We start from the raw sequence: 12749 nt of genomic DNA on the forward strand, positions 1-12749 counted from the left end.
TCTTTTGTCTGTTGACGTAACACAAACATATTTTACATTTCATTGTGTTTTAGGGAGCAAACAGAGAGCTTCATCACTGTCCGAGGTCAGAACAACATTAGTTCACAGGGCGAAACATTCCGCCGACTGGATGGAAGTAAGGCAATAATAAATAATACATAATAAATTGTGAATAGCCGATTTGTCAGTCCTGATGTCACTTTTTGTAAATCTTTGCATTGCTGTGTTAATGTGATCTTGTGTTGACCTTTTCTCTTGTTTCGAGGTGGAGGGAGTATGAAGGACATGAGGCTGCAGAGAGGATGGAGAGGCTCTTCTCTGCTCCAATCCTGGCATCATTTCTGTTGTTAGTAATTTAATTTATGAGTTCTTTTTAAATTTGTTCATAATTGTTCATTTCATATAATTCATGAAATAAAATATTGTTTAATTGTTACATGGTGTCTATTCCATTCAGTATTTACAACTTAAGTACAATTTATAACAGCAAACAGCATCAAGTGCTACTTTTCAGGGACAACAAGGGATTGAATGTTTTCTTTTATTATTAAGGTCTTAGCATTTACAACTATTTACAAAATTACAGCATAAATAAGTATTTACAGATTATTATTATAACTATTAACAAAAACAATTATGATTAAAAACAATATTAAAACCGTTACAGATGATGTACACTAACAGGCTGAGCAGGAGTCCCTGCAGTGCTGCTGGGCTGGATACAGAGGCGCAGCTTGTGAACAGGCAAGGCAGGCAACTGCTTGGGGCCCCCGGCCGATAGGGGGCCCCCGAGGTCTGACAAACTGTACCCCACAACAATGTCTCACGTTGTAGCCGCCCCGGGCTCAGGCCGTAATTTACGGGGCCCCGAAGTCTGACAAGCTGTACTCCACAACAATATATATACAATGATAAATAATACAGTCTATGGTTGTCGACTGGGGCCCCCAATCCATTCCCAAAACACGATTTACAATGACATGTCAGTAGGAAACCTCTCTAAAGGAGCCCCACGTCATCCCCGTCTAATTTGGATGACACGCGTACGTTGACATTAACGTCAGTAATCGAAGTTGGCGTCCACGAAGAAAGATGAAGGGGAGTTATCTCCTCCTAGAAAGAGAAACAAGGAGAAAGAAGAAAAAAGAAAGCAAGACAGTGGTAAGTGTGGAGCAGATAATAACGATTAAGTGTCAGTATCGTTAAATAACTGAATGCTGGTAACTTCAGCCAAAGTAGCGTTAGACTAAATGATAATGGCGTTTATTCGTTTACTACCTAGCTAATGTTAGCGGACATGGACGCGGTCACGGCCAGCCGACTGTCCGCTGGCCGTGACCGCATCCATGTCCGACGGCGGACAGTGAATGACCAGCGCCAGCGGCCGTTACCGAGCTCGACTTTGTCAGCCTGTTCCAACATGTCAGTTAACGTTAGTTAACTAACAAACTTTCTGAGTCACTTGCTAGCTAAACCTAGCTAAGCTATGTAGCAAGCAGAAATGTAAACTTGTACCGCACATACATTTGCTTATCTATGGTATTGAATTCTACCAATTCTATTAGTTTTATCAAATTAAAAATGTAACCAGACAGAGAAAAATGGTTTCAAGTTGTCTATCAGGACATATTTTGTGTGTTTAACGAAAAAAACCCTTATGTTTTCATTCCTTAAAGGGTCACTGTAACTGATAATAACAATAGTATATCTCTGCAGCCTCCGGGTCTGCAGAGATATGCTCCTCGATAATAATGATAATAAAAATTGTGTAATACCATATACCGTGATTTCTTTCTGAGAGGGTTAACCTTATTGTACTGTGAACATCTCACACCATTGCAACCCTAGCTATGAATACTATACTAAAACTATAACTAATTCTATAATATGAAATCATTTTAATTGACTTTATTAAAATGCTCCTATAACAAGGATCATATACTATATCACTTTGTTATCTCTCCTCAGGATCATTATTTAAGTTTTTGACAGGAGCAAAAGAGAAGGATGAAGAGCCTCCTCCAAATGCTGATAATGAAAACTGTAAGTACAGAATTCCACTTTAATTGTTAACCTTTCTTTATGCCATGCCCTCTAAAGATTCTTTATCACAATATCTACCCTGCTTTTTTGTTTTTTGTTGGTTTTTTTTTGTCATATCAGTTCCGTCAACGTCCACCTCCAGTGGGATAGCAGCCACCCCACCGCCTGCCTATCATGAGCCGGAGGAAGACACACCAACATTGTTATTTATATGTATATTTTGAAAATTCTAGTAAAAATAAAATGTTGAGATTTCATAAAAATGTTTTGATGTCAGATTATTTATAAAATAATGGTGATGAATGCTGGTTGAAGGGCCCCGGGTTTTTATTTTTGCCTAGGGCCCCAGCAGACTCTCGCAGCGCCACTGGCTGGATGGTGTCAGTGGGACATCATCTTGGTCGGTACTCAGGGTGTTTGGGTGTCCAGTCTCCTCTGTCCACCACATCGTCTATCAACTGGGTCTGCAGTTCTGACTCCATCGACGGCTGCAATGTTACTAAGAATGTTTTAAGAAAGAGGCAAGAATTATAATTTCATAACAATAATAATAATAATAATAATAAAATAATAATAATATTATTATTTTATTATTATTATATTTATAAATCATTACAACAAACAAAACTATTTACCAAACATTTTAAATACAATGCCTTTAAAATTAAAATAAAACCGTATGTGGCGATCAGCAGTTTATGTCAGTATTACCGTAATGTATCGGTATGTTAATGACCCCAAACTGTTAGCTGGCTAATAATGATAATATTGATAACATTACTGTGGGTTCAATAACAGGTTTACCTCTCCACGGTCCTCTCAGTCGGAGATAAACCAGAGCCGCTTCTCCTCTTCCTCCACAAGCAGGAGGATTAAGAAGGAAATCAGGAATTCCTGTAGCTCAAACAGATCTGACAATCAAACTTTACTCTTCTTGTCACTTTCACGGACCTGGGCTGCAGAAATAGTGACGTATGGGTATGGGTGGTATTGTGACGCAACCAGGAAATGCTCCGAAGGGTAGACCAGAGACGTTCTACTATTGCCTAGAAGGACTTTGGGTAGACTGTCCCGTTTAATAACAGGCTGACACTGCCTGCAGGTCTCTCTGAAGGACCCTGCCTTTGCTGGCGGCGAAGGATGGGTCCTTGAAGGATGCTGCCCCTGAATTGAGACATATGCTGTGTCCCAATTCAGGGTCTGCACACTTCAAGGACCCGCCCTTTGCGGTCTCACCGAATGAGTGTACTTCGGTGCGCCCTGCAGGCCGCGTCAACTTTTGTTAAATGGGACAGTCTACCCTTCGCAGCATTTCCTGGTTGCGTCACCAGATGTTCCCGCCTCTACTCGTACGTCACTGTTTCTGCAGCCCAGAGGCCTGTACTGCGAAGGGGGCTCAACATAGCCAGGCTTTGTGCTCATGATGCAGCTCAACAAAGCCCCAAGTCCCCAAACAGAGTTAAACGGTACTGCGACGGTGGTTATCAACTTACTTTGTCAAGTCCGGTTCTCTGCTTTGTGCTCTGCGCGCGTACATGTAAAAGGGGGCGTTTGACGTCATATTATTCTACTTCCGTGCGAAAATGGATCGATCCCGGGCCACATATTTTACTCAAGATGAGCAGATTCTTATTATGCAGGACTATGAAGAATTCAAGGACACAATCACGGCAAAAAGTAACACTGTCGCCGCCAGTAGAGCGAGGGAGGGCTGCTGGCAGAAAATAGCTGACCGTGTAAATGCGTAAGTTAACAATGATTAATATTAAGATAAATATTATATTAAGCCCTTAGTGTTTTAATTTCTGAAAGCTCAACATTGTGCAACTTTTACATATTAACCCTCATCCATTTAAAAAATAAATACACTGAAGTAACAACTATCTTTTTTCATTTTTGAATGATGTCTATATTGTTTTCACATTTTACTGATCTCAGTTATAGAATGCGCGTGTGTGTTTTATTGAAAGCGAGGCTGAGTGTGCGTAGGCTCGGTGTTTTTTTTTTTTTTTATTACTGTGTCGGGATGAACAAGCAAATGTAGCGACTGTCCCTGTACAATGACAATAAAGAGCTTCCTGACAGTGAAAATCGCTCAAGCCTGTAAGATTTGTGTTTGGGTGTACACTGCCCTACAACGGGTGAAACATTGATCAGTTCATCAGTTTATTCAAGCCACATCAAAGAAATAATTAACTTTGCTCATTATCTGTGACAAATAAATACTAGGTTGGCCTAATTAATATTTCATATTGCATTTTATTAAGATGTGGAAGCAGCAGTCGGACATGGCAGCAAGTTAGAGCCAAATACAAACACATCATTCAAAGTGGTATGTAGCCAAGCTGCCCCATCATTTTGTCAGTGTGGATAACATACTGTTTCCCATTTTATTTTAATATATCACTATCTTAAGCCAACAGGAAGAAGAATGAAAAGGGGAAGATTTCATTATGCAAGCAAGTAATACTGATGATGTAGAGGGGTATGAAAGTAGCCTACATTACCAGATATTTTATAGAATCCTTCCTTAACAAGCATTGTGCTCAAATGACTTGGGAACACTACAAACACGCAACACGCAGTGTTCTTGCTCAGATTTGCTGCATCACCAACTGAATGTAAAAAGGTTCCCGTGGCAAAAAAAAATGAAGGGCTACACAAACAGTTTGCCTTACAGTGAGCGCACAGCTTCTTCGAGTGGCATTCCTGACACTCGGCTCAATAAGTGAGCAAATGTTCCGTATTCCCTCGGCTGAAAATCTATATCGCTCATAGAGAATTTCATCAGGAAATGCCAGCGGATCAGCGCGATCTCGAAGAAGCCGCTCACATCGTAGTGCTGCCAGAATTATTCTTGCTCCCAGGTCCACCGGGTTCTCAATGAATGGTGACGCCATCTCCGAATGATTTACACAGTGAAACAGCGGCGCTTTTATAGCCGATTTTAAGCTGAAACTCTGAACATAACCTGGTCGGGACCAGGTTATGAGCTAAGCATAAGTTACCATGGTGATCTAGCCGGGTTAAAAGAGAGCCACCTTTGTAGTACAGGGAAGCCTGGCTTTAGACTCAACATACCTCGCTAACCCACTAAACTGGCTTCGCAGTACAGGCCTCAGGTCCGTGAAAGTGACGAGAAGAGTAAAGTTTGACGGTCAGATCTGTTTGAGCTACAGGAATTCCTGATTTCCTTTTTAATCCTCCTGCTTGTGGAGGAAGAGGAGAAGCGGTTCTGGTTTAGGACCGTGGAGAGGTAAACCTGTTATTGAACCCACAGTAATGTTATACTACTGGGTTGTTGACATCCGTGTCAGCTAGCTAATAATGATAATATTGATAACATTACTGTGGGTTCAATAACAGGTTTACCTCTCCACGGTCCTAAACCAGAACCGCTTCTCCTCTTCCTCCACAAGCAGGAGGATTAAAAAGGAAATCAGGAATTCCTGTAGCTCAAACAGATCTGACGGTCCGTGTACGTTGCGGCCATCCGACTTTAGTTTTGAAGTCGACAAGCGGAAAACGAATAACGGGATACGAGTAATTTTCCGTTTTTCGTTCTTTTATTTTGAAGCGAAAAACGGGAAACGACTCGTTATCCGTTTTCCGCTTGTCGACTTCAAAACGAAAGTCGGATGGTCGCAAAGTACACGGACCCTGCTTGCCCAGACACACTGTTTTAACTACTTTTTTTTATTCATTTTGAGTCATACACGCTACAGTGCTGTGTGCTAAGGTGTCTGCTGATGTTGCATAACTTTTTTAAAGTTCTGACCCCATGCTGTTAGCTGTCAATGTTAAATCTCCGTTCACGGAGCTCTGTAATGGTTGGACCAAATGTGCTCGCGTCTTCGGTACTGGCAAGTCAACGGTAGCTTGAGCAATGAAGCTGCATGTTTAAATCGACCGAAGTTCTCCTTTAAGGAAATAGTTTATTTTCATTCGACTGCTGAGGTAAGTTGTTTTTGCACTTTCTTCCCTCCTGACACAAACATTTTATTCTGTTTGCAGCATAAATAAGATTTCAAGTATTATCCAGTTTTCAGTTTTAGTTTCTTTTTATTGATCTTTCATTCAAGTCATTTGATGTATATTGTTAGTAGAAGCCATTTTTATTTCATGAGAGAGACGATCTGTCAGTGTTGCAGATAAATGTGGAGACATTGCCTACCTGTATCTGTACCTGACCATGGCACCATGTTGATCTTGACACACACACACACACACACACACACACACACACACACACACAGGTAGCCTACATGATACCAGTCATCGTGAAACAACCAGGCAGAACACAATGTAAACATCTGCCCATAGGTGGAAACCACAGGGGTCTGGACCATTCAGTACAGAATGATAGGATTTATTTTATTATTTCATATGGAGCTGTTCAAGTTATCTGGCGAAAATACCATTTATCATTTGTCATATCTCAATATATATAGCAGATAATCAAAACGACAGTTCTCTTCTGCATTCTGTGTTACCATCACGAGGCGTCCCAACTTCTTTGGAATATGGATTGAAAATCATATTGCTCATCCACTCCAACTTTTTTTTTTTTAATTGGTGAAATTATGTGACAGACAGAGTGACATGAGGGACAAATACATTACACCACGTGGACTACGAATATTGACAGTGAACATACAGCACAGATAACAGCAGAAAACAACGTAAAGTTATGATGATATGTATATAGGTAGTATAGGTGTGTGTGTGTGTGTGTGTGTGTGTTTGTGTGTGTGTGTATATGTGAGCGTGCGTGCGTGCAAGTGGCTGAGAGGCAGATAGTATGTTATTATATGTAATATGGCATAGATAGATGATAGAATAAAAATAAATGAGTAAATAAAGTAAAGAGTGTAAATATGAAACGAGTAGTAGTAATAGTAATAATCTGTATAGTGCCATATCATTTAACCTAATATAGTGTAGCTAGATAATTTAAGATCAGATAAGACAATATAGGGCAATACGAGACATTATAGATAGATAGATAGAATTACTTTAATGATCCCGGACAGGGAAATCATTTTGTTACAGCAGTAGTGGGTCCGCAAATAAAACACTTTGTACATAACATAAATAGAAGGCAATATATACATAGTGTATATATACAATGCACAGTGTGCTATAAACAATAAACAATAACAATATATACAACAAAACAAAATATGCCAAATATATTATAAACAATAATAATAAATACAAACAGTAGAGAGACCAGAGTTTTCTTTCAGGCAGAGGTGAGAGAGTTGTTGTATAAATTGATGGCTTGTGGCAGGAAAGATTTCCTGTATCTGTTGCTACGACAGCGAAGCTGAAGCAGCCTTCCAGAGAAGGCGCTCCGTTGTTTGACCAGTGTGAGTTGGAGAGGGTGGAGAGGATTATCCATGATGGATAACAGTTTTAACAGTACACTGGCCACCACAGACTGATAAAAGATCTCCAACATCTTGCTGCACACGTTGAAGGATCTCAGCTTCCTCAGGAAGTAAAGTCTGCTCATCCCCTTCTTGTAAACAGCTTCAGTGTTAGATCTCCAGTCCAGTCTGTGGTTGATGGTAACACCCAGGTACTTGTAATCCTCCACCGCCTCCACATCCTTTCCCAGAATGCACAGAGGTTGGGAAGCCGTCTTCCTCTTCTTCCTGAAATCTGTCACCATCTCTCTGGTCTTGCTGATGTTCAGCCGCAGGTGATTCTGTCCAGTCCACTCCACAAAGTTGTCCACCAGTGCCCTGTACTCCTCCTCCTGTCCCTCACTTATACACTCAACAACAGCCGAGTCGTCAGAAAACTTCTGCAGGTGAAACGACCCGGTGTTGTACTGAAAGTCAGTGGTGTATAAAGTGAACAGGAAAGGAGACAGTACAGTCCCCTGTGGAGCTCCTGTATCACTAACCACCGCATCAGACAGAACACTGCCCATACGGACAAACTGTGGCCTGCCTGTCAGGTAGTCAGTAATCCAGGAGATCATTGTGTCGTCTACACCCATCACCCGCAGCTTCTCCCCCAGTAGCAGTGGCTGAATGGTGTTAAAAGCACTAGAGAAATCAAAGAATGTGATTCTCACAGTGCCTCCTCCACCATCCAGGTGTGAATGGGCTCGTTGCAGCAGGAAGATGACAGCGTCATGAACTGCCAAGTGCGGCTGGTAGGCAAATTGCAGAGGGTCTAGCAGGGCTCTCACCTGCGGCCTCAGGTTGGCCAAGACCAGTCTCTCCAGCACCTTCATGACGTAAGATGTGAGGGCCACTGGTCGATAGTCATTGAGGCCTGATGGTGTCAACTTCTTTGGAACAGGAACCAGGCAGGACGTCTTCCAAAGCACCGGCATTCTCTCCTGACTCAGGCTCAGGTTGTAGAGGTGTTGTAGGACAGGAGACAGGCTGGCACATGTCTTCAGGATCCTGGGGCTGATACCGTCAGGGCCTGCAGCCTTCTGCTGGTGGAGTCTCTCCAGCTGTCCCCTAACCTGGCCTGCAGTCACAGTCATGCAGGGAAGGGTACTGGTGTCTTCAGTGGAAGACGAGGAGGTGAAGGAGGAGGTGAAGGTGGAGGAGGTGGAGGAGGAGGAGGAGGAGGAGAGGTGCTGCACAGGAGAGCTCACAGCAGGGGAGTGAGGGGGGAGGGGAGGAAGCATTTGGGGAAGTGAGGGTGTGAGGGGGTCTGGAGGTGTCAGGGAGACGACAGAAGGCTGTGAACTGAACCTACTGAAGGAACTGTTCAGCTCGTTTGCCCTCTCCAGGCTGCCCGATGACTGTCTGCCGCTCACCTTACACCCAGTGATCTGCTTCATACCAGTCCACACATCCCTCACATTGTTCTGCTGGAGTTTGGCCTCCAGCTTCCTCCTGTAGGCGTCTTTACAGGCCCTCAGCATATCCCTGAGTTCATGCTGCACTCTCGTCAGTTCTTCCCTGTCTCCAGACCTGAACGCCCTCTTCTTCTTGTAAGAAGAGCCTCAGGTCATTGGTGATCCACGGCTTATATGATTTAAACTAATATAGTGTGAAGAGATAATGTGAGATATGATAATGTAATATAGGGCTCAAGAAGACATTATAATATAATATATCATATATATATATCACTCCAATTTCTTCTGAGCTGTTCCTTGAACTTCTTCTTCTTGCTCAGATTTGCATGAACTATTTCCCACTCCTTTTATGCAGGCCATTTCACGCATCAGCTGTATTCTTGGATCTTCTTTTCCAGCATGCTGTGTCTGGATGTGTTCCAGGTTCTCAGATGTTGGGGATGAATTAACTTCCTGTACAACCAGCATTTTGATGTTCGGCAGTTTGATAAACATTTTATTTATTTATTTATTTATTTGGATAACAAACTGAAAGTGAAGATACCTGAATCAATCCTTCAATGCCCGATGTTAGGTTACAGTAAGTACAGCCGGTCGCTTCATTTCTGTCCTGTCAGACTTCTTATAGTGATGTCACCACATTCACAGATATTGAATATTAATTCAGTCAGTAAAAGTTATTTTTTTCGATATAAATGACCAGTTTATAAAACATCTTTATCCTTTCTATCAATTTTCAGTTTTTTCTAGAAATTCCTTCCAGTCTGTTTTCACTTGCAGGTTTTGTGTCGCTCAAACATGGATCCTGATCCTGAACCTGATCCAGATCCGGGTCTCACCATTGTCCTTCTGGGTCACTCCGGAGTTGGTAAAAGTGCCTCAGGAAACACCATCCTGGGACAACCAGCGTTTGAGTCAAGACTTTCCTTCAGATCAGTGACAACAGATATCTCAACAATTACTGAACCTGTTTTTGGGAAGCAGATCTCAGTAGTGGACACTCCAGGAATATTAGGATCTGAGGAGAAGATTCGGACCCGCTGTCAGGAGGTCCTGCAGTCCTCCACACCTTGTTTGTTCCTGGTGGTGGTTAAAATAGATCGATTCACCAAGGAGCAGGAAAAGGCTGTTGATACAGCTATCAGAGTCATCGGAGATGATGGACTCAAGAAGGGTTACCTGCTCTTCACAGCTGGAGACTACTTAAATAACATGCAGTTGGATGATTACATCAATGAAAAGCCAGATGCTCCACTAAGACCTCTTGTTGAAAGATTTGAAGGGAGGCGTCATGTGTTCAACAATAAAACTCCTTCAGAAGAACAAGTCAAAGAGCTGCTGGAGAAGTCAGGCCACCTCAGAAAAGGTGAGTCATGATCTCATTCAGGATCATTTTAAACCAGCAAACAGGAAACACTCTCCGCAGGAAAAGTAGTCTGAGTGGTTATTGTCAGCTGAGGACTTTACATCAGTTGATCAGCTTATCAGCCTGAGTTCTACTGAGGTCTACTGTGCATATTTATCCAACTACTGTTGGAGCAAATATTAAAGGTAAAAGTAGACAAACGTTCATTTCTTGGGACAGCTTGCATTCAAACGCACAGATATTAGGGGGGATGGCACTGCAGGAGTGGCAACTTGTCTAATTCCACTTCTTCTCTGGATTCGTGCATAGAGGGCTGTTGTGACATCACTTCCTGTCCAGCCTCTCCTCCATCAGCTTTATAACTCAACACAAGATTATTCAATGTTTCTTAGAACTGAAGACACATGAACTAAACACTCACTAAAGACAGGTGAATATTATGCCATTTAACTGGACATAGTCAGCAGGGTTTTTAGAATTTCTGTTTTTAAAAACAAAAAACAGCGCGCAGGTAGTCGAGTGGTTAGAGCGCATGCCACATACGCAGCGGACCCTGGTTCGAATCCCAGCCAGCGGACCTTTGCTGCATGTCATACCCCCTCTCTCTCCCATTTCACAAATCTATCCACTATCTGAATAAAGGTGTCTATGCCTAAAAAAAATCTTTAAACAAAAAAACATACATTTTGAATACACGGATATATTTGATGGTTTTTCAAGTTACCCATGTCTTGACATATGAAGCCCGATGACTCTGTTCTGTGGCTGCATCTTTAGTTACTAGTGTTGATACAAACATTAATAAAATCAATCATATAAATATAATTGAAAGTCAGTTTATAAATGCACCTATACACCTTTGATTGACATTTCACTGATCTATATGTAAAAGAATCAAACGTTTAATATAGATGTGACCCCAGGATTCAGTCAAAGCAATCTGAAATAATCTACAGGAGATTTGGCAACATGTGCTGTATAATTTTGCCAACAAAACATCTGAAGTGTTTTATGGCAGTCAGAAGTGATAAAATCATTTTCTTAATGTCTCTCTGTGTTTGATGTCCTTCAGCTCGTCCCACGACAACAAGGAGGATCGTGCTGCTCGGTCTGCCTGGAGGAGGGAAAAGTTCATCAGGAAACACAATCCTGGGATCAGGGCAGTTTAAATCAGACTGGGACCTTACCTCAGTCAGTACTGTGAGCATGTCTAAATCAGCAGAGGTGGCAGGTCACTGGGTCACAGTGGTTGAAACTCCAGGATTCACTGATGAAGAGCAGCTACAGAGTCAGAAGTACCAGGAGATCATTACAGAATCTATAGCCAAGGCCAAGCCAGGACCACACGCCTTTGTAATTGTGATGAAGCTTTGCAGGATGTCTGGTGCAGACTCTGCCCTGCTTAATAATCTTACAAAACTGTTGAGCAGTGATGCTCCAAACTACACAATGGTGGTTTTTACTCATGGAGATGTTCTTGGAAGTCAGTCCATTGATCAGAAGATCAAGCCTGGAACCCCTGTGTCTGAGTGTGGTGGTAGATACTGTGTGTTTGAGAACAAGGGAAGAAGAAGAAGCAGAGAGCAGGTTAACAACTTCATGAAAACAATCAATGACATGGTCGCAGCTAACAATGACGAGTGCTACACCTCTGAAAGATTCAACTTGGCTGTAAGAACCCGACAACCTCAGGCGACTGGGACTAATGAGGTACCAAGACATACTGAACCAAGACAATCACAGACTGTTGATTCAGGGTGTTGGGAAGCAGTTTGTAGGCGTTTCTGTTGTTGTCAACGATCAGATGATACCAGTTCAGATAATGAAAGGCAGCCACTTCTCCATCAGAATGATCAGGATACCAGATAAACTGACTCAGTGGTTTCTTTGCTTGAACATCCACATGGAAATCATACTGTGACGTGATCAAGTCCAGAACAGTGACATCATCAATGAAGACAAACAGGAGAGTGGACATGGTCTGACAGTTTTTCACATTTGCAAAGTCACATCCAAGTTCACTTTTTCAAAACTCTTCACACAGTTCTCTTTACAAACATGACGCTCAGCACAACAGTTAGACACACGACCAAAATACACTAAAGCAAGGACACCAGGTGTGTAAAAATGTTCAGGCTCTCATAAACTGACAATGTGAGCGGCAGATGTTAGCGAACACACTGTGTGTTTCAACTGATACAAACACTGAATTAAGTAATGTTACTGTACTCATACTCTAGTAGAGATCTTCAGTACTCGAGTAGCGATCACTACTGTGCGGCTGGTGTTATGCCATCATGGTGTCTTGTTTGTTTGTTTGTTTATTTATTGTAATTGCATGGATTGTGCTACTTTGCATCATGCTGCAACAGAATACTGTTTTAGTAGTACTAACGTCTACTAAAGTAATTACACTGACACTAAAAACCGCCACACATTAGGAATACATCATGTTTAGAAAAGCTGTGGCCAGACCCTCTGTTGTCTTCTGAAACTGTTTAATGC

General features: G+C 42.0%; 1 protein-coding gene across 1 annotated transcript; it reads left to right on the forward strand.

Annotated features, from left to right (window-relative positions):
• Positions 1-5878: 5878 nt before the first annotated feature.
• Positions 5879-12536, forward strand: LOC115594279 (GTPase IMAP family member 8-like). Its single transcript, XM_030438252.1, has 3 exons — positions 5879-6000; positions 9659-10244; positions 11317-12536. Exons 1-3 carry the CDS (start codon positions 5884-5886, stop codon positions 12111-12113), a joined length of 1500 nt encoding a protein of 499 aa, XP_030294112.1. The 5' UTR covers positions 5879-5883; the 3' UTR covers positions 12114-12536.
• Positions 12537-12749: the final 213 nt, after the last annotated feature.

Source organism: Sparus aurata, chromosome 13 (genome assembly GCF_900880675.1).
Source record: "Sparus aurata chromosome 13, fSpaAur1.1, whole genome shotgun sequence".
Taxonomy (NCBI): Eukaryota; Metazoa; Chordata; class Actinopteri; order Spariformes; family Sparidae; genus Sparus; species Sparus aurata.

Excerpts from the sequence above, each read along its gene's own strand:
- LOC115594279 (XM_030438252.1), top strand. The coding sequence starts at position 5,884 with ATGTGCTCGCGTCTTCGGTACTGGCAAGTCAACGGTAGCTTGAGCAAT. Across the intron at positions 6,001-9,658 it reads ATTTTCATTCGACTGCTGAG|GTTTTGTGTCGCTCAAACAT; the intron begins GTAAGTTGTTTT and ends TTTCACTTGCAG. Across the intron at positions 10,245-11,316 it reads GTCAGGCCACCTCAGAAAAG|CTCGTCCCACGACAACAAGG; the intron begins GTGAGTCATGAT and ends GATGTCCTTCAG.